At 44.3% G+C, this 23,343-nt stretch overlaps 13 protein-coding genes across 13 annotated transcripts; 6 read left to right on the forward strand and 7 right to left on the reverse strand.

The window, feature by feature from the left end:
* Nucleotides 1–87: 87 nt before the first annotated feature.
* Nucleotides 88–824, reverse strand: VTP01DRAFT_4800 (uncharacterized protein; the record flags this gene model as incomplete). The annotated part of the gene is made up of 5 exons (XM_069383522.1): nt 88–276; nt 343–479; nt 547–615; nt 684–731; nt 788–824. 5 exons carry the CDS (start codon nt 822–824, stop codon nt 88–90), a joined length of 480 nt encoding a protein of 159 aa, XP_069244214.1.
* Nucleotides 825–1,708: 884 nt separating this feature from the next.
* VTP01DRAFT_4801 (uncharacterized protein) lies at nt 1,709–2,254 on the forward strand (the record flags this gene model as incomplete). Its single annotated transcript, XM_069383523.1, has 2 exons — nt 1,709–1,835; nt 1,902–2,254. The coding sequence occupies 2 exons, from the start codon at nt 1,709–1,711 to the stop codon at nt 2,252–2,254; spliced, it is 480 nt and encodes a 159-aa protein (XP_069244215.1).
* A 203-nt stretch (nt 2,255–2,457) lies between these two features.
* Nucleotides 2,458–4,250, reverse strand: VTP01DRAFT_4802 (uncharacterized protein; the record flags this gene model as incomplete). Its single annotated transcript, XM_069383524.1, has 5 exons — nt 2,458–3,110; nt 3,171–3,329; nt 3,387–3,499; nt 3,578–3,679; nt 3,757–4,250. 5 exons carry the CDS (start codon nt 4,248–4,250, stop codon nt 2,458–2,460), a joined length of 1,521 nt encoding a protein of 506 aa, XP_069244216.1.
* Nucleotides 4,251–4,761: 511 nt separating this feature from the next.
* On the reverse strand, nt 4,762–6,269 carry VTP01DRAFT_4803 (uncharacterized protein; the record flags this gene model as incomplete). Its single annotated transcript, XM_069383525.1, has 5 exons — nt 4,762–4,902; nt 4,962–5,918; nt 5,987–6,013; nt 6,070–6,129; nt 6,195–6,269. The coding sequence occupies 5 exons, from the start codon at nt 6,267–6,269 to the stop codon at nt 4,762–4,764; spliced, it is 1,260 nt and encodes a 419-aa protein (XP_069244217.1).
* A 511-nt stretch (nt 6,270–6,780) lies between these two features.
* Nucleotides 6,781–9,844, reverse strand: VTP01DRAFT_4804 (uncharacterized protein; the record flags this gene model as incomplete). The annotated part of the gene is made up of 12 exons (XM_069383526.1): nt 6,781–7,017; nt 7,075–7,191; nt 7,248–7,445; nt 7,521–7,774; nt 7,842–7,930; nt 7,988–8,211; nt 8,270–8,363; nt 8,422–8,557; nt 8,616–8,869; nt 8,943–9,198; nt 9,257–9,359; nt 9,428–9,844. 12 exons carry the CDS (start codon nt 9,842–9,844, stop codon nt 6,781–6,783), a joined length of 2,379 nt encoding a protein of 792 aa, XP_069244218.1.
* Nucleotides 9,845–10,025: 181 nt separating this feature from the next.
* On the reverse strand, nt 10,026–10,619 carry VTP01DRAFT_4805 (uncharacterized protein; the record flags this gene model as incomplete). The annotated part of the gene is made up of 2 exons (XM_069383527.1): nt 10,026–10,471; nt 10,544–10,619. 2 exons carry the CDS (start codon nt 10,617–10,619, stop codon nt 10,026–10,028), a joined length of 522 nt encoding a protein of 173 aa, XP_069244219.1.
* A 320-nt stretch (nt 10,620–10,939) lies between these two features.
* On the reverse strand, nt 10,940–12,670 carry VTP01DRAFT_4806 (uncharacterized protein; the record flags this gene model as incomplete). Its single annotated transcript, XM_069383528.1, has 11 exons — nt 10,940–11,064; nt 11,133–11,388; nt 11,453–11,532; nt 11,595–11,666; nt 11,730–11,886; nt 11,949–11,996; nt 12,058–12,157; nt 12,218–12,261; nt 12,313–12,442; nt 12,509–12,556; nt 12,615–12,670. The coding sequence occupies 11 exons, from the start codon at nt 12,668–12,670 to the stop codon at nt 10,940–10,942; spliced, it is 1,116 nt and encodes a 371-aa protein (XP_069244220.1).
* A 4,251-nt stretch (nt 12,671–16,921) lies between these two features.
* VTP01DRAFT_4807 (uncharacterized protein) lies at nt 16,922–18,980 on the forward strand (the record flags this gene model as incomplete). Its single annotated transcript, XM_069383529.1, has 8 exons — nt 16,922–16,935; nt 17,215–17,301; nt 17,393–17,499; nt 17,563–17,679; nt 17,751–17,837; nt 17,880–18,113; nt 18,685–18,757; nt 18,815–18,980. 8 exons carry the CDS (start codon nt 16,922–16,924, stop codon nt 18,978–18,980), a joined length of 885 nt encoding a protein of 294 aa, XP_069244221.1.
* Nucleotides 18,981–19,125: 145 nt separating this feature from the next.
* Nucleotides 19,126–19,391, forward strand: VTP01DRAFT_4808 (uncharacterized protein; the record flags this gene model as incomplete). Its single annotated transcript, XM_069383530.1, has 2 exons — nt 19,126–19,179; nt 19,242–19,391. 2 exons carry the CDS (start codon nt 19,126–19,128, stop codon nt 19,389–19,391), a joined length of 204 nt encoding a protein of 67 aa, XP_069244222.1.
* Nucleotides 19,392–19,535: 144 nt separating this feature from the next.
* Nucleotides 19,536–19,948, forward strand: VTP01DRAFT_4809 (uncharacterized protein; the record flags this gene model as incomplete). Its single annotated transcript, XM_069383531.1, has 4 exons — nt 19,536–19,557; nt 19,614–19,666; nt 19,728–19,867; nt 19,924–19,948. 4 exons carry the CDS (start codon nt 19,536–19,538, stop codon nt 19,946–19,948), a joined length of 240 nt encoding a protein of 79 aa, XP_069244223.1.
* Nucleotides 19,949–20,008: 60 nt separating this feature from the next.
* Nucleotides 20,009–20,773, forward strand: VTP01DRAFT_4810 (uncharacterized protein; the record flags this gene model as incomplete). The annotated part of the gene is made up of 1 exon (XM_069383533.1): nt 20,009–20,773. One exon carries the CDS (start codon nt 20,009–20,011, stop codon nt 20,771–20,773), a length of 765 nt encoding a protein of 254 aa, XP_069244224.1.
* Nucleotides 20,774–20,960: 187 nt separating this feature from the next.
* On the reverse strand, nt 20,961–21,951 carry VTP01DRAFT_4811 (uncharacterized protein; the record flags this gene model as incomplete). The annotated part of the gene is made up of 7 exons (XM_069383534.1): nt 20,961–21,037; nt 21,095–21,119; nt 21,180–21,288; nt 21,359–21,466; nt 21,529–21,606; nt 21,672–21,715; nt 21,769–21,951. 7 exons carry the CDS (start codon nt 21,949–21,951, stop codon nt 20,961–20,963), a joined length of 624 nt encoding a protein of 207 aa, XP_069244225.1.
* Nucleotides 21,952–22,182: 231 nt separating this feature from the next.
* On the forward strand, nt 22,183–23,331 carry VTP01DRAFT_4812 (uncharacterized protein; the record flags this gene model as incomplete). The annotated part of the gene is made up of 1 exon (XM_069383535.1): nt 22,183–23,331. The coding sequence occupies one exon, from the start codon at nt 22,183–22,185 to the stop codon at nt 23,329–23,331; it is 1,149 nt and encodes a 382-aa protein (XP_069244226.1).
* Between the last annotated feature and the right edge of the window lie 12 nt (nt 23,332–23,343).

Here is a 23,343-nt window from a genome sequence, read left to right on the forward strand (position 1 = left end):
ACAATCAGAATATATATATAAATGCACAATACGTTAATCACATCCTTTTTTTTCCTTATTCCTTCCGATTTGTATATCAAACAGTAATTATCTGCTAGGACTCTGACTTCGATCGCGCTGTCTATTTCTGTCTCCTCGTCGAGCACTTCTGTCGTCGTTAGGTTGGACGAAAGCAAAATCTACTTTCAGGGTATGGTCGTAGAACTCTGTGCCGTCTGCCTGATCGATAGCTGCCTGAGCTTCTTTGAGCGTCTCATACTCGATCAAGGCGTAACCCTAGTGGTAATGCCGTATTTTTTCAATGAGATGTAATCGTACGGATTGATTTTAGAAACAACGCACCTTTACGAAACCCGTTCTTCGATCCAAATTCAAGTGAAGGTTTTTGATAGTTCCATATTCAGCAAATCGCTCGGATAGTGATTCTTCATCCGTTTCAGGATTGAGCCCACGTACGATGATAATCCAACCCTCGACAGCTGTTCGGAACAATGGTTGTTACTAATGTATACGAACACCACCATCACCACCACCACTCGTACTTACATCGCTGTGGTTTTATGCTGCCTGATTTATCCTCGTCCATCGCATCTAGGTTGCTTCGCCGTACGGAATCTAGATTGGTACAAGACCAGCTAGCTAGGTAAGTGATCTTGCCTGGAAGCCCTTCAATCGTTTCTTACCGTCGTTGCTTGCGAAACCTCTTCCTTTTGTTCTGACGCGCGATGACTCTGCGAGTAAAGGTCAGCATACAAAGCCAAAACGATCAGTTAACTTTGGCGCTCACCATCGTCGATCGCCATGCGATCCGGGTAGCCTGCCATTTTTGCAAGTGAACAAACGGATATTGGCGGAGTAGTTGAATCGAAACGCGTTTGAAGGATGTGACGGTTTGAGCGGTAATTTCTCGAATTCATGCTTGACGACTCCTCAAAGCACAAAAGGAGACAGTGGTTTAAAAGGTCGTATCAGAAGACATATACATAGTATTTATAATGTTACATTTCATCACGGAAACGATAGCAATGTCTTCTTGTCTACTGCATATTATCAATTTTGCAAAGAATACATTATGGTAGGGCTTGAACCATCACAAATGACTCAGAAGACGTTTGGCACCAAACGGAAGCAAACAATACCTGTTACGTAGCTTCAGACGTAAATAGCACGTATGGAGCTGCTATGGAAATGTCAAGAACAAAAGAGGATCGTTATGTAAATATTATCAGCTGCTGCTGGAGCGGTGCTGAACTCTCCCCCTCCGCTACTGATCTGAGTATATCACGACGATTTGTCGCCTGACTGAGCAAAGCTCGAAACTTTGCTGCTGCTACTGCTGCTGCTGCCAATGCAAAAGGACATTTTAAAAGTGGTCCTTATTGGGGACGGTGGTGTAGGAAAGGTTAGCACCAGAAGAAAGCGTCGTACACAGCATTCTTGTTGTTGAAACATGTAATTGTTGCAGACTAGTCTTAGGAATCAAGTAAGAAGGTCGCTGTAAGCAGGAATAATCGGCGAGAGCTAATGAACGAAGGGAATTCCCTCAAGTTCATTCACAAACGGTTTACGAACGCATACAAAGCAACCATTGGTACCCTTTTTTTTTTAAGAAGCTACATTGCAAGTTTAGCTTTTCCGAGTTCTGACGCATGAGATAGGAGCTGACTTTATCAGCAAGGAGGTTCAGACGGAGGATGGACGAAAAGTCATGATGCAGATATGGGACACAGCTGGCCAAGAGAGATTCCAGTCGTTAGGAGTTGCATACTATCGTGGCGCTGATGCTTGCGTCTTGGTGTACGACGTGAATAATTTCCTGTCGTTTCAACATCTCGGTAAGAGATTTATCATGATAGTTTCAAGTAAGCTCTAGATTGTCCCTAAAAATGATAACTATGTAGGAAGATGGCGTGAAGATTTTCTAAAGCAATCTTCTTTACCGGCCGAGGAAGCGAAACACTTTCCAATGCTCATCATTGGCAACAAGATCGATATAGACGATCGCGTGGTTTCCAGAAGACAAGCTCGCGCGTGGGCTGAAGAACACTCTAGCGAACGAATGCGGATACCCTGCTTTGAAGCCAGCGCAAAGGATGGCTCAAACGTGGAGGAGGCTTTCAACTACATTGCAAAGATAGTCAAAGTGCCCCAGTTGGAACTGGATATGAACGGAAGCGACAATATCACCTTATCCGCGTTAGATTCCTCCTCTGCAGCAGCTGCTAGACGAGCAAAGAAGGCAACCTGCTGCTGATGATACCATTGTTAATAATCTGCCGGCGCAGAAAAATTCTTCCCGTCGTATACTGTAGCATGTGCATTTTATACCTTTATTACTGTACAGTGGACACTGTATTTACTTGTATAATTATAAAAAAACACTTTTCTGTACCATAAGAGTTTCAAAACGTGACGCTATCTTTATTGTGCTGTAACTACTAATAAATTTATTTACAATTACAATTGGGTATGGAATGAGACGAGGTTGGTGGTTTGGCGGCTGTCCTGCATTGATTGTTGATACCGTATAGCCTCTTCGTCAGTAATATCTAGGATTCTTGCAGCTTTGCTGCTTTTCCGTTTCTCGGGTGTACTACTGCGCTTCTCATCCAGGAGGGACATGTCTAGTCCCATATCATCATCGTAGTTAGGCTCGGGTGGGTACGACAGATTGGATGATTCGGTCGAGCGTATGGTGGTCGTTGCCAGCAACTCCTCCATTGCTAAATCACTGCTATGCTTATTATTGGCCAGACGCAGAGTCCGTCTCGTCGACGAGTAACGCGCAGTCGTTAGACATGGATTATCAGACTGCCGTCGCAAACGTGTCAGCTTTCGATACTTGTGGTAGCCTGGCAAAATCTTGCGCAGCGCAAGATGCCAGTTTCTCTTTAGGACGATCCTTGCGGATAGCCACATTATTCTTGCCTGATACTTTAGTGTATTGTTTTGTCTGCCGGCAGCAGCAGTCGACCAGTTAATCTCATCAGAATCGTCTGATACCTCGTCGTCGTAATAGTCCTCAAAATCGTCTTCTTCGTCGCTGTCGTCAAGCGATAAGTTACGACTTGGCCGATTCAGGTACTCAACAGTGGTCATATCAAGAAAGTCTAACAACCATCGCTCAGTGTGAGAGCCGGTTTGCGGGATGCATAAATTCAACAACTTACACAAACGTATATGGAATGCAAGTAATCGAGATATAGCAATCACAGCAACAAAGGATATCAGCGTCAAAGAAACGGCCAACACGGTACATATATAGTATGCAGTCTGTTTAAAGTCCTCCTCGGACACTGCAGTCCTGTAGTCTGCAAAAAGCGACGATGCTTTTACACGAGTTAGTTCCTTACTTTCTATGCTATACCTTTTTTGATACAGCATACCTTGCATTGCAAACAATTCATCCTGGTATATACTGGACCACGCAACAAACAGAGACACGCTAAAGTACCACAGTAGACCAAAAAAGGACAATACAACTAGGAGCATGAACCATCTGAGTGAGGGGAATAAGGGGGTTGGTCGATGTAGATTAATGAGTATGATCTCCAAAACAGCAAGGTCTGTGCCTTACCTGTAGTTACTCTTGCCAACACAGCAGTTTAGCCATCTGCAGTGATGATCCATGCCAGCGACGCACTTGTTACAGAGTTTACAGTGGCGCGTGGTTGGAGATCTGGAAATGGACAATGAATATTGATATATGCTTTTACATATCCATCCTACATTCTCTCTCTCTCTCTCTGTGCTTACACTTTGATGCGGCATATGCCGCATATCCTGGTACCGCTGTCGATGACAGGTATCCCAAATCGTCTCACGTAAGTTTTGCTGCGGGGCACGGCTCCTCGCTGCGATGCTACTACAGGGTCTTCTGTTGGAATGAAGGACGTAATTACACTGATGATCTTGACCCCAGCCGAGAAGCCTGTCATGATGGTCCAGCTCCAGGATGATAAAGGCCATGACGATGCCGCCGCTGCTGCTGCTTCTGCTGGTGACGACGATGATGATGATGATGATGATGATGATGATGATGATGTATCTGCAAAGTTTGAGCAATCCAGAAAATGACCCAAAAAGCAAAAAAAGCCCACGTCCACTGTCAAACTGGCCAGCCATTGAAATAGCATGTATTTGTCCCAGGGCCGCTGATATCCGTGCACTCGGTACCAATCGTTGCGCTCCCAGTAGGGAATGACATCGCCAGACCTCGGCGATCTAATAAAAGGTATCTTTATAGACATAGTCTCGGTTGGTTGGAAGGGTAAAAGTGTTTCTTTTTGGCAAAGAGGTATTCGTATAAGGAGTGGTGTCCTAGTTTCTTCTTCTTTCCTGAAAAGGGCCAGGGTCAAGATCTAACGCAGTGACATTGGGTTTAAGAGACAAAGGCTGAAAAGAGTGAGGAGGGTGGGGGCTCGCAAGGAGGAGCGCTTTTGGAACCATTCGGTGACACAAGGAAGCGTTTTGCCCCTTGCTGAGCAGCAACGCCTAACAAAAGGTAGCAACAATCTCGTCGATCATCAGTTGGGTACCAGCAAGGCGTCTGTAATCTAGTCTTCATCAAATCGTACGTATCATCAGCGATAGATATAGTTGACGACATTTCGATACGTTAATGGAGTATGATATCTATTTAGATTCCAAAATATTTGCGCAGCAAGCTATAGAATAAAAGTACAAGAGTAGTATGAAAGTATAAAGTAGATAGATGAAATGCAACGGGATATGATGACTCTATGACGATGTACTTGTAAATCAATGTTCCTCGCCAGACTGAGTAATACGATGGTTAGCATCAACCAGCTGTTGCTGTTGCTCCATGTCTTCCATGTCCGCGACTGATCCTAGCATAAGCATGCATGGAAGACAGCATCCTGCGCAGCAAAGAATGAAAGCCTACATGTATCGACATGCTAAGCATTAATCATTGTCGTAATCTTTCGAGAATAACTTACCAAAGTTATGAATAAAGGAACAAATACAGTCGCCATTTTAATGTAGTGAATGCCATCCAAGCGCCGTGCGATGAGACCGACAAGACTGTACAACAATGCACCGACGACGACAAACGCGATAATTCCAAGCATAATTACGACCTTTGCTTGGTGTGCTGCTTCGGGCTGAGATCTCAGCTCTCTGATCTTGATGTATCCCCACAAAAGATCGACGGCGTATTTGAGCGCGATCAAGTAAATGGGAATAAAGACAATCCCCCAGGAACATGTGATAATATTGTCAATGCGGACGGCGATGAGCACAAATTGTACGATGCGCACAGCCAAGAACCAGAATGTGCTGTACATGGCTGCGAGTACAAGCGACGGCTTCAATTGGGCGTCAGGGACGTTTCGTGCCATCTGCAATCCAACGATAAACTCCAGAACAAGCGCCACGAAATGGATGCCTTCAAGCACGAAATAAGGGATAAAAACAACTGCGGCCGACCAGCTTACACGGTTGTCTAGGCGTACAACAATAAATATTTGGAATAGGAGGGCTAGAATGTAGTAAACGACATGCAAGAATCGTCTGGCGAGACGTGCGCGTCGCTTGGCTTTCTTTGTTGCTTCATCGTCGTGCTCCTCGTCCTCGTCATTTTCATCTGTCGTGTTCTTATTTTTGATGGATCCAACAAAGTGCAAAATGACTGCGTATCCGAGCAAAGCATTGATAATCCACAACGGAATCCAGACGACTCCCCAGCTCCACAACACAATCTCGTCGATTCGTACAGCCAGAAATGCAAAGAATATAATGAGCAGAGCAAATGCAAGCGCGACCGTCGTGAGACCTGTGCACAGCATTGATTCGATTTCTGGGTCAAAAAGTGGACTGGCAACTGTATCCATCATTTGCAATCCAAGCTCGCCGTATCGATCGTATACTCGTCGCTTCTGCTCGTCGCTTAATACCTACATTGTGTATATATGTTAGCAAGCTGCTGCTCAGCGCTCCTTGTTTTCCAGCAGAGCTTGCTTGCCTCGTAAGCATGGCTAATGTTTTTGAACTATTTACTATCGAGTCAGCTTCGAGCTTGGCAATTTCCCGTTCTAATGATCTTACATGATCTGCGCTGTCAGGATTCTTATCCGGGTGATACCTCAGCGCCAAGCGCCGGTAAGCCTAACGCAGCAGTCGATTAGCGAGAAAGGTCACACTCTCTCTCGGTGTCTTGGCGTATAAATCACCTTTTTGATTTCCTCTGGAGAGGCTGTTTTTGGCACACCCAGAATTTCATACAATGCAGTCGTGTTGCGCTCCATTGTGCGCAAGAGCGAAAAGAATATGAGTTTGAGTTGACAGGGGAAAAAAAGGCGCCAGCACACTCACCACATGCACCCACCCAGGAATTTCTGGTTCCGCAGTACCCGACCGCGCCGGAGTAATGACCACTTAATCCTTTTTCAGTAACTACGCTGCAAACCATCCAAGCATGCCTGACGTTTCTGCACAAAAATCCTGTATGATCATCCTTTAGTTTTTGCACCTTCACTGTCAGTGCGATCCCACTCCCCTTCAACAAGCACCACGCCCACTGCATGCATACACTGTTAAGATCCACAAATTATACGAAAATAGCAGTTTCTTCATGTAGTATTAAGTACTACACACTTTAATGCAAGGTATCCTTAAATGTTATTTTTACAAGATCTATCACATTACAGATATCTTTCCGACTTGATTGATAGATAGAGAAAAAGAGCAAAATAGATTTACGATTGAGATATATGAGAATGTGTATCTGGGGAATTATTTTGTACAAGACGATTGATGTTATTGGGGATGTTTAAGCAAAGCTCGCAGCTTTTCATCGACTGTGAGCTTTTCCAACGACGCTTTAATTTGTCGACGTTCGCTGCTGTTCCAGACGGAACGAAGCTCCAGCCTTTCTTGTAGCTGTTTCCTCTTGTTGTCTATTGCTTTTACACGTCGCTCAAATTGGTAGAAAAGTATCTCGGCTCGCTCAAGTGTTTCTTGCAGATCAATTTTCCCTGACAGTTCATTGATATACTACGAGCAATAATCAGGGATAAATTCTTTTTTTTTTCAGTAACAGGAATGACTTACCTTTAAGACTTCATCAAATTGATGCAATTCGTTCAGAATTGCATAGCGGTGCTTGTCAATCACAGCAAGGGCGATAAACATGATCATTTGGGGTGATAAATAGTCCGTCCACAAGACCTAGAGTGATCATTGTGAGCGCTTTTTAGGATGAAACCATGCTCATCATTTCTTACCTCCCAGAGTCGAATAACATCCTCCCATTCAAACTCTCTCTTGAACCACACCAACAACCAGCGGAAGCAGAAAAACAGGTTTACTGCCTCTGTTTCCTCCAAGCGTCGGTACAGTGTAGGGTCCATGAACCTGATAAGTGCATCTAAAGTCTGGAGCTGGCTGTGCATTCCGGACTGGTCTTTGAAAAAGTTGGATTGCTATGTACGTAAAATAGCATGTTCGTGAATATTACGTGCTGGAGATGCGACCTTCACTGTTTCTGTTTTACTAACCACTCTGTCCATAAACTTTACAAATCCCCAGAACGCCATCTCTTCAGTGCCCATAGCAACAAAGAGCGGGGCTAAAAGATCAGACATGCCTTGTACGTATCCCAGTTCAGTGTTGTAAAAGTTGTAAGTCACCAGTATGTCTTTCATAATCTCCAAGTTTGGATTAGTGCCAACTGTCATGTCTGGATCCGGATTGGGTAAAGTCTCTCCCTCAAAGAATTCAATAGATCGGTCCGTTCTGTGCACGTCCTTGTCTATTATTATTATTTTTTTTACATTTAGTATGACTTTTCCCTTACTCCTCCTTCTACGATACTCTACCTATTCGATGCTTCTCATCCTGGAACTCCTTCGTGCTCCTGACTTCCACGTTGTTGAACCATTTTGCTTTGAATTCATAGTACTCGTCTCTAGATAGCATACATTCAATTCCATGTTTGTAAAACGCTAAATACGATATTTCTTACATTTTGCTGCGACGGATCGCTTCCCGCTCATCAAAAGCGCTGTCCCAAGGGTATATACCGAGCAAAAATTTCCAAGCTTCGATGCGAACATCCGGGTCAAGACCGCCGCGGAAAATCAGTCCATGGATGTAATCTTCAGTCACCCGTAAACGCCCAAAGTCATCAAATAGATCGACCCATTCTTCTGCGGCTACAGGATGCCGTCGCGTATGCGTTGGCGGACTCTATAATGTAGATTAATACCTGAGAAGTTACTTTATACTTTTACCATATTTCACGAACCATTTGCATTTCAGGCATATCGCTAAGCAAACCATCGGGATCTTCAAAATGATCCTCATTGTTACCCTGTTGCTGCTGCTCCTCTCGATCTCCCCTGTGTAAGCATTTGTAAACGTTAATTTTCTGCCAGGGAAAACATATCTGTAACTTACCATCTAGCCAAATAGTACGTTGCTCGATCGTAATCGTTCATTGTCTCTACTACCGTCCTGTTCCTACTCATTGCCTGAACGATCGGTGGTAGCAGTGGTACAATTGGTCGTGCTAGTGGATGATCCAGTACGTTTGCTAAATCGAATATCAGCACACCGCCCTTACAAACCATTACAATTAATTTGGTACGCACCTGCAGTGTTCCGTGAAATCCAGGTAATGCGTGATAATCGCTCCAAGATATTCCAACGTGCACCCTGAAGGGCTTGGAGTATGGGATCGTTTTCATGTGACGTTTGCAAATGCTGTGTAAAAACGGATGAGGACCCCGTTACCGACGAAGACAAGGTCAACGTAGGAGATTGCACAGTTCTGGTGGATGCTCCAACGGCCGGGTTTGCGCCGTCGTGCTGACTTAGAGTGTATAGATGTTCATCCTCGATCGATCTTCATTTTAGAGTCGATACGCCGTGAGTATGCAGTGGGTTTTGCTTTTTTAGCATTCAAAAAAAGAGTATACCTTTGCATGGTTGCAAACGCACCCAAGATATCCACTGCATCGTATCCAGGCCACGGCGCTGACGGCGCTGTGCCTTCATCGTCGTTGAGATCCACCTGGTAAAGAAGTGGTCGTAAAATGTCACCGTGCGTGGTGGTTATAATGATAGTTCCTTCCTTTGCTACATCGGGCGGGCGGACATATAAGGAATGTATACCCGTCACTGGGATCATCATGGATTCATGCTCGCCTGGATTTACGCTCACACAAGGAAATCCTGTACACAAAAATAATAAACTTCCTGCTTTTAGTTTAGTATTTACTCGTAAGCTTACCTTTTTCCGAGGCTAGAGCACCATCCAATTGAATTAACAGCGTAAGATCCTCGGTGGATACGAGGTACTCAGGTACCCAAGCGACGTATACATTCAACTCTGTCTATAAATTCCCAAATTTCAGGAAATCACCGAACCAGTATTAGATTTTCGTCGTCTATCCACACATACACTTTCGCCTTTGGAGACAATCATAAGAAATCCGTTTATGCTGGTGTTGGTATTTGCGCTTGGCCGTACATGAAATCCGGACTTGGTATATATGAGGCGCACTGGTTGACCCTGTTGACTGGTTTCCACTGCTGCCATCGCCGGTGGTGGTGAGGTGCTCTCAATAGTCATTCGTGATCGAGCGTACGCAGCTGGGATCGGCGGCAAGGGCGGGGGTAAGGGCAAAGGATGTATTGATTGCGGTGGTGGAGGTGGTGGAGCGTTGTAGTATGAGTAGTAGTGGAATTGCTGCGGAGGAACAGGGACGTATTGGTAGTTTGGATACAAAGACGACCGTGACATATCAGGAGGAGCATTGTTGTTTATATCCTGTGTTTGATAGCGTTGACGTCGTGCATTTACTGGACCGCCGCCCATTTTCTTTATTAGTTTTTGACGCTGTTGTGAAATATGTTGATGATAATACGGGATAGGGGGAGGAAGAAGAAGAAGAGTAGTTGTTAATGTGCCAAGTGATTTTTACGCATTGTTCATATTTTCGGGGAACACTTGGCTCCATTGTCTTGGCTCTTAAATAGTAATTCCATCCTCTCGGCATTTATGCGAGAACCTTTTTCACGATATCACTGACTGTTTTCTTATCCGCATCAGCTCGGCTCCAAGCCTTCATGACCTTGCCCATATCCTTGACTGACGTTGCGTTTACTTGAGCAATAATAGCACGCACTTCCTTTTCAATCTCTTCCGCTGACATTTGCTGCGGAAGATACCGTTGCAGTACTTGCAGTTCAATTTGCTCCTGCGCTGCCAGCTCAGGCCGTCCGCCCGATGTATATTGATCAATCGCATCTTGTCGCTTTTTAATCAGCTTTTGGATAACTGACAGCACTGCCGAGTCTTCGCTTTGGCCAGGTTTTGCGTTCGGTGATTTGATGTAGTAAGTATAGTCGCTGAGAATATTCTTTACAACGTTCAGGTCCGGCTGCTTTTTCTCACGCATAAGCTGCTTGCGATCCTCCTTCAATCGCGTCAGGATCGAGTTGGCTGAAATGTCACGTTGAGTGGATCAGGAAAGAAAGAAAAAGGGCGCGCTCTCTTAGACGCTGTTTAGCTTACCAGCGGCGGTTTCCGCACTGTAAAAGCGAGCAAGGCGTGCGCCTATAATAGCAGTCTGTCGGGTGCAGGAGAACATAGTGCTTGAATGTTTTTTGACAGCAAAGCCGAGATGAAGACAATTGCCAGGGGAAAAAAAGCCGCCTACGTTTTCAGCTCAGATGAGTTGCGAAATGCAGTAGCATTCTCCTCGCCCACCATCATTTGTAGGGAACCAGTCTCCAGAAGTCTTGCCTTTCATTGACCACCCAATATCATCCTCGAATCTCCAGCCAAATCATTTGATTATATCCAATTTGTTTTTATTACAATCCAGGAATGAAAGGGATGAGGAATAACTATATTGTTGTACTTTACTATTCTTCTTGCGCATGCGCTCCATTATCGACAAAGGGCTGCTTATTGTTGCTGATATCCTGCATTTTGGGTCGCAAGTCCAGGTCCAGAAAGCGGTGTTCCCAGGAATTGAGCACCATCAACGTTATCCACATTGTGGAAGTCTAGAATCTCAGAGTACATCATGACTAGAAAAAAAAAGCATACGTGAGAACGCTTAAACAATTTCCAGACCAAGCTACCGGTTTACACGTACCTTTCCACGTGTCAACGGGAAGGTCTGCCTCGTTGAATGACCAGTCAAATTTTTCCGGTGCTACGGGTTCATCTGATGGATCATGGTAAGGAGCAAGGTATGGATGAGCAAGAGCTTCAGCTGCAGTAATGCGTTTTCGAGGATCAAACGTGAGCATCTTCTCCAGCAAATCTATAGCTTGCATATCCTGGCCAGCAAACCGTTGGCTGAACGGTACAGGATCGCTCTTTGGAAGGTTTTTGACGAAGCGTAGCGTCTACGCCCGGATCTCAATCAGTCATTCGTTTTTGTGTCACCCAGATCTGCGACGAGACACTTACCGTTTCGCTGCAAATGGTTGCAATGACATCATCGGGCGGGGTACCGAGCAATTCTGTGATGATGGAAAACTGGTGTACGTCTATGTAGAAAATCGTTCAAAAAGCCATTCGACAAAATATTAACACACCCAACAATACATACGATCCTTTCCGGGGAACAACGGCCGGCCTTCGAGCATTTCTGCAAATATACAACCAGCGCTCCAAATATCCACTAAGTCACGCGTTAGCCGACGATGATCCTTGTGCTCCCATTGACGCTCCATCGTCATTTTACCTGCAACGTCGTATTTTTGCCAGGTCAGCATAATCTCGGGTGCACGGTAGTAACGTGTGGAGACATAGCCAGTCATTTGGGGGTCTTGGATACGAGCTAGTCCAAAATCACAGATCTTTAGATCACAATTCTCATTGATCAAAATATTGCTCGGTTTCTAAATATTATACAGTTAGTATATTCCTTCAAAAACCGAACCAGATTTGTTTTGCGGGTTACCAAGTCGCGATGGATAACGCCAGCGGAGTGGACGTATTTGAGACCTCTCTAAAGTCGCAACGCGTATTACATCATCTGTCAAAACAGCTCCAGGAGCTGATTCACTTACCAAGATCTGATACAAGAAGTATTGGATGAATTGCTTCTCCAGTGGTCTTGACTGCAACAGGCGGTGCAAATCGGTGCCGAGAAGTTCAGTGACAAAGTAACTGTCGAAGAACAATGCTTGTTAACAACCTGTCGCTCTGTTCTTATCACCTACCACTTACATGTCCTCCAACGGTGAAATAAAGATATCACTCAAACTGATAATCTACAAGTACGCCGTTGAGCATTAAATCAAAGGACAGCTGTCACGTCATACATTTTCATGTCGCAGAGCCTTCAAAAGCTTCAATTCACGATAGGTTCGCTTGGCAAGGACGGGCGCCGAGAATGGCTTCATAATTTTCTTGACAGCCACGTTCATGCCCGTAAGTTGGTCCTTGGCAGAACTAAGTAAAACACACAAATTGGGATCAATAACAGTAGCTAGTTCGCATGGGCGTATTATCACGTACCATACAAGACCAAAGGCACCCATGCCGACAGGCTGCAAATCGACATAGCTAGGACAAAACGGGTCAAAAACAACATGTAACCGATTTCAAGCAGACGCGCGCTTACCGTGTGGTGACTTCAAAAACGGTGCCAAAAATAGAGAGCTTGACAAATTCTGCCATGAGTAGCGTCGAGATTTACTTGTTGAAAGCTGGGGTGACCCAAGAAAAGAGAGGGAAGCACGGGTAAAACGTTGGCGGCCACTTCGGTCGGAGAGGCGAAGGAAAGAAACGACGAATTTTGGGCGATGCAGACTGGGAAGGTGTGACAAACCGTCGCATCTTACGTTCTTCTGTTCTCCTTGTTGTCGAAGTTGACTGTATGAGAACATTTACAATGACCCTAGTATCACATGAAACTATAGCATATTCTGTCACGCAATAGGATGAAAAGCAGTGTAAGAGAAAAATGACATGCTTTTCGAGATCATTGTACATAAACCTCATCGAGTGGCTTCTGGTTGAATCATATAACAATAGCTTCTTTCTTCAATGTAAACTTTGTCAGCTAGGACACGCTAATTATATTCTATATGCGTGTAGTTTCATATACAAATCTTGGCAGCATAGTGCAATCTTTATAACCGGCTTTAGATACAGGATACTGTAATTCCTGCTGATATCCCCTATAAGATCCGACGAAAGAGAAAAATCAGTTACTACCTGTCTCAGAAGCCTCCTTGCCACTTGGCTGTTATCCAACAGCACGCTGAGTTATCTTCCCCTTAGCAGATTCGCTGGATAACTCCTCATAACCAGAACATTTACGACTCGAGAGTTGGACTTACATATTTGTGAAAAAGATGAACAGGACTATCGAGCTAATTTTATCATTCACGCACGCGTTTATATTGAAAAGTTATGGCTCACTCAGTAATAGTTCATCTACAGAGCGCCCTCTACATTTGTTGAGAACCCCCCCTCACCTTGGAGCACTGGACAGAAATCACATTGCGTCAATACCACTTTATGGAAATCGCAATGCTATGTTTTAATTAGACAGTCAGATTCCCCTTGGTCCGTACCAGTTCTAAGTTGGTTGTTAAGCGTGCTCAGGAGCTCCAAGCCTGGAAGCAGCCCGATTGCTCAGGCCGCTAAGGGCTGAGGGAAAGCTGAAAAGAGAGTCAAAAGTACGTGAAATTGCTCAAAGAGAAGCGTTTGGAGCTAGTTTGGCTAGTCTGTTATCAGCCTGAGCTTCGGCTTTGGTGTACTATCAGGCTATTTGCCGGTCAACTTTCAGGATTGGAAGGAAAGCTTAGTGCTTTGGAGTCTAAAGAGACCTTTGCGGAAGCCTTGGTGGAGCGTTGGTCTGCCTTGGTCCTTCTGAACCTATAGTTGGCTTAATGGCTCTAAACGGCCCGTCTTGAAACACGGACCAAGGAGTCCATCACTGTTGCGAGTATCTGGGTGGCAAACCTATACGCGAAATGAAAGTGAAAGTTATGAAATCGCAAGATGGCAATAGCATCTGGCTTTTAGGACTGAGATAAAGCAATAGTGATGGGTCCCGAAAGATGGTGAGCTATGCTTGAGTAGAGTGAAGCCAGAAGAAATTCTGGTGGAAGCTCGCAACGGGTCTGACGTGCAAATCGATCGTCGAATTTGAGCATAGGGGCGAAAGACTAATCGAACTATCTAGTAGCTAGTTCCTGCCGAAGTTTCCCTCTTGGTCAAGAAGTCCATGTCAGATTGTTCCCACTTGAGAACTCAGTCATGTCGTTCCTCAATCTTTTCTGGGCTATTTCTCTCCACAGACTGGAACTCTGCTTGTTTGACGGAAAGGTTGCATTCTGTCCTCATGAAGTTATAAACAGTGCTATGGGTGACTTTAAGACCATCGAACTATTGCATTAAATGCTCAGTCATTTCGACGACAACAGCAGAGGGATTAGCATCAATAAAATCAACAACGGTCTTTACGTGTTCCTCAGTCAGAATGCGTCTATGACCTTTCTAGTCCATGGGTTCGGGTCTACCGTTCTCATCGACAACATTTCCTAGTCCATCTTTGTACAAAAATTGAGTATTCATGTTTGAAATGGTAAAATAGTGAGAAAGGGAAATAGCGACAGGTAAAAAATACTGTATTGCTTTGCTCCACGATTCTGTTCATAAAACGCCCTTCGATTGATTAACAACGAATGAATTATGATTAAGTCCCGATTTCTTTTAACCCACGGTCTGCAAACTTGGGCCATAGCGAAGGCTTACTCCGTTGGCAGTTTCCATAGTAATCCATATGCTGATAGAATTATGTGAGTCACAGTGGTGATAAGTGAAAATACTAGGATCCAACAGTCAGCAGAATAACGAGCAAGAACGAACAGGCTGCAGCTGAGACTGAAATCATTGACCAGTGTTACAAGTTAACAAAATCCAATCAAGACGGCACTCAATTTGCGTCAAAGGTCGTAGAGGCACCCTCTTCACGGTTCACCTTGCTTCCATTGCCGACAGTCCTGGTGCCGTCACACAGGCATGTTGATTCCTAGGCCGATCGACGAACTGCTGTTTTTTGACACACGGAATGATAATAGTAGTGAAAATGTGTGGGCCGTGGTCCTGGCTCTGGTCTTGGCAAGGCGGCAGGCCGTAGTCACAAAGGTCAAAGTTCTCGTTCAGGCAACGGCAGACCAAAAGCTGGCTTCTTGCGGTCAGAAGTCTTTAATTCGACAACTTCCCAAACGTGGTTTCATCAACATGTACACTTTTTCCCAAAAGTAATGTCGCATTTTATAATACATTTATACACCAAAACGACAAATTGCAGCGACATTTAATTTTTGGAAAAGGTGTATGTCGCTAGTTCATTATAGCGTGATAAAAGAAGGTGCAATGTTGACAGTAGAGGATGTAGACATCGAAAATATCAGGAACACAATTTGGATCGTCCGAAACATTGGGTACGGACAGAACGATTGGAAGCATCTAAACCCATCACCAAGAACGGTCTCCCTGACAGACGATGCATACATAAGATTCAGGATGGCGTAAAGCTTTTGGGGCGCTGTAAGCGTCTTGACCTCGAGCTGACGGAACAGAGAACGAAATCTAATGCCTTTCAAAGGATCCGATACCTTCAGCTTGCTTCTTACTGTTGAGGTTTCCAAGGCACCGCAAACTGCTATCGAAGCAACAGAGAAGGCTATTGGCGAAGTAGCACTCAAGAAATACATCGCATTGGCTCTGTGAGCCCATATTCACCCAGAAAAATTTGTACAGTAATAATTACTTTCTATACACTCTCCGTTACTCTCTATCCCTTTCAATCCTTCTTTTTAAATCCTTTCCTTTCCTTTTCTTTAAGAAAAAAGAAATTTGAACAGAAAATAGACGAATTTTTTTATATTACTGCCTGAGGCTCGGTCGTATTCCTATTCCTAAGTCCTAACTCCTATTCGTAAATTGTGATTGTAATACAAATTCCTATTGCTTCTTGCAACGAACAGCATGCCTCGCCAACCAACATTGCAACGGAACCGATCATCAGGGAGTCACCAGGTTCCCTGTGTCCTTTCAAACCGCGCCGAGTGCAAGAATCTCGAAGCGTGACCACCAAGTTCGTGATGGAAGGCATCCAACCTTCCAGCGCCATCAAATTTGCGACAGTTTGCACCGCTGAGTAACGTTTCTTGATAATACTCTCGAAGGTTGAAAGACAGCATTAATTTCAAAAATTTAGACTAGTGCAATCTGATCAATGCGCACCTCAATGTCGAATCGTCAAAATATATTTATTCCTCAGAATGCTTCTATTCAATCCAAACATTCTGAGAGATTGATAAGAAAGGAACGAGAGTGTTTCTTTTCTTTTGAGTCAAAATAGCGATTAACGTTTTTGAGTATCCACTAGGGATATTATGGAGGAACAACGTCGGATCCGTCGCCGAACGGAAACACCACCAGAGAGTACCGTCGACGTTCAGGAAGGCAATAGAGGAAGCTTTCCGCGAACATTTGATGTTGCTCGAATTGTTCTGGAAGGGCTTACTCAGGAGATCATTAATGCCCGTAATACTCCATTACATCCTGATACTCTGCCGCCGATGGATGCTATAAATGCTCTTCATTTTAGGCTTGACACCGTTGAAACATATGGAGCTGCGCTGAATTGACGTTCAAAGAGAAACATGTTTCATGCATGGGATATTACGTGCCATGCGTACGTAATTCCCACTTTTCTCTTCCTTTATTCGACGACTGTTCCATTTCCTCATTATCAGCTATGGACGTAAACTTGCTTTTAAACCCTGAAGAGAACAGTGCTGGCGAGAACGCACAACAACAGCAAACACAGTTCATCGATTTTACTTTTTCAGGAAAAACAAGGAGTCACGCGTATAGGGAGATTGTCTTGCTTTTTGAGGCATCCATATGAGCATTTGGGCGTAAGTTTATGCTGTGTATGTTAATTAGCAACAAGCTTGCTTACATGTTTATGGTTCAAAAGGAAACACTTGATGATATAGCGAAGAAGACAAGTATCATCCGAAGAGACGCCATGAACTTGGCAAATCTACATCTCTTACGATATTTGGAGAACCAAGCGGACTTCGCAGAAACACCATCTTTTACCTCTCAAGCTTTACATGTTTCATTCTATAAACTCGTAACCGTGCCCCCTAGCCAGCAACCTCCAGAAATTGTAAGCATAATATCGATCATAGATGGCATGAATCCTGCTATGGAAACATGATTATTTCTTTATTTTTCCACGAGCAGCGATATCATAGACTGTGGATGATAGACCTAAGGCAAACTTTTGCTTCTTCTCAACAATGCCGAATGTCGGAAAACAATCCCCAGGGCAATATACGCAAGACTAACCGAAAAATACGTCTACAGGCCAACTAAGCAAGGCTACGTCTTAGTACCGCTCTATGACATACCAGAGATGGAGATCGGCATGAAGTCCATCATGGCTGAAAGATTCGGAGCAGAAACAGCGAAAAGTAAGCATTGTAGATTATAGAAGACCCGAGGTATTAGGATTATTATGCATAACAGGTTTTTAGACCTGAAGGAACATATGCTCCGGAATCTACCAAGATTTCTATATAACACTTGGAAGGCCTACTGTCAGCTTATAGCCGAGAACAATGACAATGTATTTCCTGTCATCGTTCAAACTGGTTAGTCCATAAAGAATTATCATACGCCTTTCATTCTTAGTCTAATACCGTTCCTTTTTTAATTTTCAAAGCGAAAGAATTGACCGGCGGTATATTAAGCTATATAACTGCACCTCCAGAAACCGTTGAAGGTTTGAAGACATCATCGAGGCTTACCAGTAAGTGCTGAAATTTAACATGCTGAAATTTAACGACAAGAGGCGAGCTTACCATCGATGCTTTTAGCGAAATGCATGCCATGTACGAGCAGCATCTAGCTCCTTATGATCTGGACTCTTCTCAAGAGAGAACTTCTCGGGGTATTGATGACGAACTCGTTGTTGCTATTGCCCATTTCAATAGGTGGTTGCTCCAAATAGCAACAGATATCAATGAAAGACAATGGTCGTTGTTACCTATTGCGGGACATCAAGTCTCCTTTTTCGGAATCGATAGTACATGGCGCACGTGTTGTTCGAGCGACCTGTCTTACTAAACGGAGGTAGTAAATGCCGAACTATCTTGAAAGTATTGAAGGGCATACCATTCTTATGCTACAATTCAAGAGAGTGTTTTCCGGAAGTGCGTGCGGATGTACGGAAACTGTCCAGACAGAAAAATCTTGCTGTCTGGAGACGAGGGATCTACCATCTTTCGAAGGCTCCTGAAGGGTTAGATGCTGACAGGCTAGCCAATTCCGTTTAATAGGAGTGGATCCAGGTAAGTTTCATTGCATTTTTGTCTCTTAGTAATTGTGTTAATATCTGCTTTAGGAAAGAAAACATTTATAACAGCAACGGCACATGAAGATCAGTTGAACACGAATCCTTTTTAAAGACAAGACACTATAGTCGAAATTCTGTCAAGAAACTACCATTAAGTAAAATATATGATAATTGGTCTGCTGTGTATATAAATTTACAACAGCTTCTTTAGACATCGATCGATGGTTCACTGGAATTACAAACAAGAAAATAAAAAATAGAGGAAAAGCACAGATAGCTGACGCTTACGAAGCTTTGCAAGATGCTCCAGCAACAGTGCCTACGTTTGTACAATTTGTACTGTACATTCGCGCACTTAGCACCCACAGCAATCGGTAGGTTTAGGAATCGTATTGTTTATATACTCATCAAAGTGATGTTGCTCGGTTTAGATTATTTGCGTTCAATATCCACTTCAAGCATCGCATCAATCGTGCTATTCTAGGCTCTGCACGACAATCAACGCAAGCTATAATCATAAACGAGTTGCTCGGGCACACTCCACCAACGACGCCGTTGGGCAAATCTTTGATCCTACTTCGCATTTATAGTTTCTAACAGGCATCTTACTTATGCATAGCAATCAGACGTCCTTTTCATAAACAGGACTACAAAGCGGGACAGACGTTTGCAAAGAAGAGAGGAGAGACGTTCGGCAATAGAGTTGGGCTGGGAGCGAGAAGACAGGCCAATCATAGTCGTCATGGGTGATGCCCACCTAGGCCATATGAGGGGTTTCGCACCTCTTCCACATTGGGTACGCTATAGGAATTGAAGTTGAGCGTTCTAGCCCTGAATGCCAGTGCGTTTCATATATAGGAATTTATCAAGAGTCTCTGCCATCATGCACTGGTTATATATGTCGATGAATTTAAGACTAGCTCTGTGTGCCCTTTTGATGATCACGACTTGGTTCAATATCGCAATCCAGGCGAATTTACTTGCGATCACAGGCAAGTGTTTGAATGAACAGTCGTAGCCATAGTTCTAAGTTTTGTTGCTTGAAATGTGTAGGAAAAGAAGATATAGGAGGGTCACTGACTCTGGTGGAAGAGGCCACAAAATATTAGCTTGCACAGATGATGACAGGAACTTGCTGCATCCCTTCAGTGAATGTCTGAACGCGCGACAACAGGTAAATTTCTCAGTTGTTGGTATATACCGTACAATTTCTAACATTCTCTTCTTCAGGAAACGATGTGTATGCATTGAAGCAATGCGTTAATCATAATGGAGGAAATGTGGTATGTAATATACTTACTTGAGAATCTTAATATTGTGTATCAACAGGTTCCACTGAACTAGATATTCGGACGTGATATCGTTGGATGCATGAACATAAGAAGGATAATGAGATTGTACATGGATACGGGGTTGCTAAATTCCAGACCTGCCAGCTTGCGACGAGGCCATCAAGGACTTGGCAACATCTTTTGTGTTGGGCTGTAAGTAGCATGAACCATTTTATCATCGAACTCGATCCTGAGCCAAGACAATTTAGGACCCCCCCCCAGAGTAGAATTTGAGCAATTTCACAAAATGCATAGAGTCCCTCAACTCGGGTGATCCACACAGACCTTTCCGCCATGCCCACTCTCGCCAAAGTCTACGGCACATTAACGACCATTCAATCTGCGTCAGCTGTAATCTTTTCGTCGTTCCTCATAATACATGGAGTTCAAGTGGCGGCTGCGACGTTCGGCGGGCCCGAGGCATCCAATCGCTTACTGTTACTGGGTCGTCCCGTATACCAAGACGAACACACCGAGGGATTACTGGTGACAGGTTCCGTAATCGTGCACGTTGCTTCCGGTCTCGGCAAGGCAGGCATTCGCTGGTGCTGGGATCGCAGCCAGAAGAACAAGAAGAATAACGAGGAGGGCAGAAGCAGTAGTAACACTGTTCAAAGCGAAGGCATCAACAATAACAACGCGGTACTCTTTCCGTACCACCGAGCAGTAGGGTACCTGATAGGTCCTGCACTCTACCTTCACTTTGACTTGGTCCGTTCCCTGCCACGGAAATACTTTGGTGACTCCAGCATGGTCGACTTTAGTCACATTGCATGGGGACTACAGAATTATCCCGTCGTAACATATGGTCTGCATAGTATATTGATCGGCACGGTGGCGTACCACCTCGTGGGTGGCATGCCGGCTGCTGTGCGACGTACCTTTAAACCAAAAAGCAAAAAGCCCGTTGGACCATCCTGCCTCATGGCTGCAGTCTTGATCGGTTCCTTTACTTTCTCTGGCATGCTTGCAATCGGACGTCAAACTAGAAAGATACCACTTCGGCATGATTATGCACAAATCTACCAATCCGTTGTCCCAGCATGGTTACGGATATGATACTAAAAATAAACTACATACGGATGTCAATGAACATTTAGGAAATAACATGTAGCTTAATGAATCATCCATTAGTCATTTTTAACTGAACGAATGAGGGACAGAAATTTCCTCGGAACCGAAGTCTCCGGTTGAACATATCAGCATTTCAGTGTGTTTTGTTCGAGTATAACTTGTAACGCGAACTTTATTGAATAGAATGATGCATTTTATTCTCTGCTCCAGGCACCTTGTGATCTGCCGGGTTTGCGTTTGCCTCGTATACTGCAGTTACCTAGTTAGTACATCTTTACCATGTACTCTGTCTTACATCAGCTGTACCTGTAATTATAGGATCCCGCTTGATCTAGAAGAACTATTGTTAGATGCTACATTTAGAGTATATCCAGACTCAATGTATACTTGCTTCGCTCCATTCTCCTTTAAAACCTACAAAGCGTATAGTGCTCACATCCTCTCCGAAATTCTCCGGGAAATACAATGTAATGTTTCGAACACCCGAAAATTTGGTTATTCTACATATGACCGAGAATTGCAAAATTAAAAATCTTATCCAAAATGTTTAGGCACCTAACTAGATACTACCTGGTACCATATTCAACTACATCATCTGATCCACGCACCAGCTCAAATGTCTGAGCTGGCGTGTAGCTTTCTGCCGCGTCGAAGTCAATATCGTCACGATTGATGAACCTTTCCATATTTCAATCAGTTATCGCAGTAGTTGTGTATATGTTTCCTGCAGATTAACTAACACTTTCATAGTCGACGGAGCGGAATCTCCTCGATCCGTGCGTAAGCATATGGATCGTAACTTCACACTTCCTATGAATCTGTTTTCAAACATGGGCTTCGTCAGCGTGTTCTCCTTTCTTGCATGAATTCTCCAGATATTTACGGTACATATAAGATCAACTGCTCGTCTGCATCACTTTCGACAAACTTGTTTGCTGTGTAAGTGTTGATATATCTCCAAAGTCTATAATCTATCTTACTTTGGAGTTGTCAAAGCGTTCATTCCAAGGTTTAATAACACTCTTGCCCATTCCAGGCTCGGCTTCGTTCAGGCACCGAACATTGTCTCGATCGATCTTGGAATATAACAGCATTTGTTCGCCAGACTCTGGCAAGTCTTCGTGGTCATGGTCGCAATGTTCGTCGTGGCAGTGGTGACTCATTATTATGCTATTGGAAAGTTCAGAAAAAAAAAGAAGGAAAGGGACTCGGTGTGTGTGTGCGGTGCTTTTCTTCTTCTTGTAATCTGATTTAAAAGAAAAAAAAAAAAACCCCCAAAAGCGCAGCGTATGTATCGTTTGGGTCACTTTCTTGTTCTCCAAAATACTCCAGGCAGAAGTCCGTTGTGTGAATCATTGTTTAAAATGACACCCTGAAACAGTTTTTTCAAAACGATGCCTCGACCTCAAAGCGAAATCTGGCAGTATTTCGAGATTTCCGAGAACGAAGGCGGCAGACGTAAAGCCGAATGCAAGTATTGCGGCCATCAGCAAGTTAGCGGCGTAACGCGCTTACACCAACATTTGTTGCGGAAATGCACGGCTATTCCAGAGAACATACGCGCCGAGTTGCTGCAGAAAGAAGAAGCTAGAGCAAATATCCCCAATACAGCCATGGCTGCAGCGGCAAAGTACAGCAGGCAATCGCCGCGCCCGCCGCCATCGTACGCAGCTACAACAAGTAACGGTCACCTCGCTTATTCAGCAACGATAAGCACCCTTCATGGTCTGTCAAGTACGCCTCCTCGTGATACGCCGACCATGTATACCACAAACGAAAATGGCGATGATCTGGATGCACCTCAGCCGCGGACGCAATCTGTTCTCGACTACCACCTCGCGCGTGCATTGTTCTCAGCAGATATACCTATGAAAGTCGTAGAGAACCCTTACATGGCCGATTTTCTCCGGCGCATGCGGCCTGGATACGTCGTGCCTAGTGCTCAAACATTACATCAATATCTCCTAAAGGAGCAGCATTGGGACTTAATTGCGTGGAAAAAGGGAGACTCACAGCCATCTTCCGATCCACCTGCGCACCAGGATTCGCAGTTTATGCAAGAACACCAAGAGCCACCCCAAGAGCCGTCGCAGCGGCAGCGTAATCACCATCAACAATTGCATTCAAATGCTCAACAACATCGAGGGCAGGCACAAGCACAAGATCGAGAAAATGAAAGGGATCGATACCAACAGCAACAGCAGCGGGAGCAACAGGGAATTCATACTACTCCTCTTCCATCATTGCTTCGACCACCTCCGCCTCCAGATCCTCCACAATATTCACGACATTCATCACACCAACAAAATATCACAGCGTCGTCGTCGGCGTCGTCCTCCACATCATCGAACCAACCACAGCAGCAGCAACAGCAACAACATCAACAACATCAATATCACCATCGCCGTTCTCACAGACATTCAATTTCAAATGTCGCTAGACCTTCAAATATATCTTCCTCAGCATCGAGTTGTTCTGACTCGTCATTTAGCCATGCATCAGCTCGAATACGCGCTCCCACCGAATTAGATGGCAGCTTGTAAAACCTTAAACGA

Source organism: Rhizomucor pusillus (assembly GCF_041956525.1).
Source record: "Rhizomucor pusillus strain CBS 183.67 unplaced genomic scaffold VTP01scaffold_2, whole genome shotgun sequence".
NCBI lineage: Eukaryota > Fungi > Mucoromycota > Mucoromycetes > Mucorales > Lichtheimiaceae > Rhizomucor > Rhizomucor pusillus.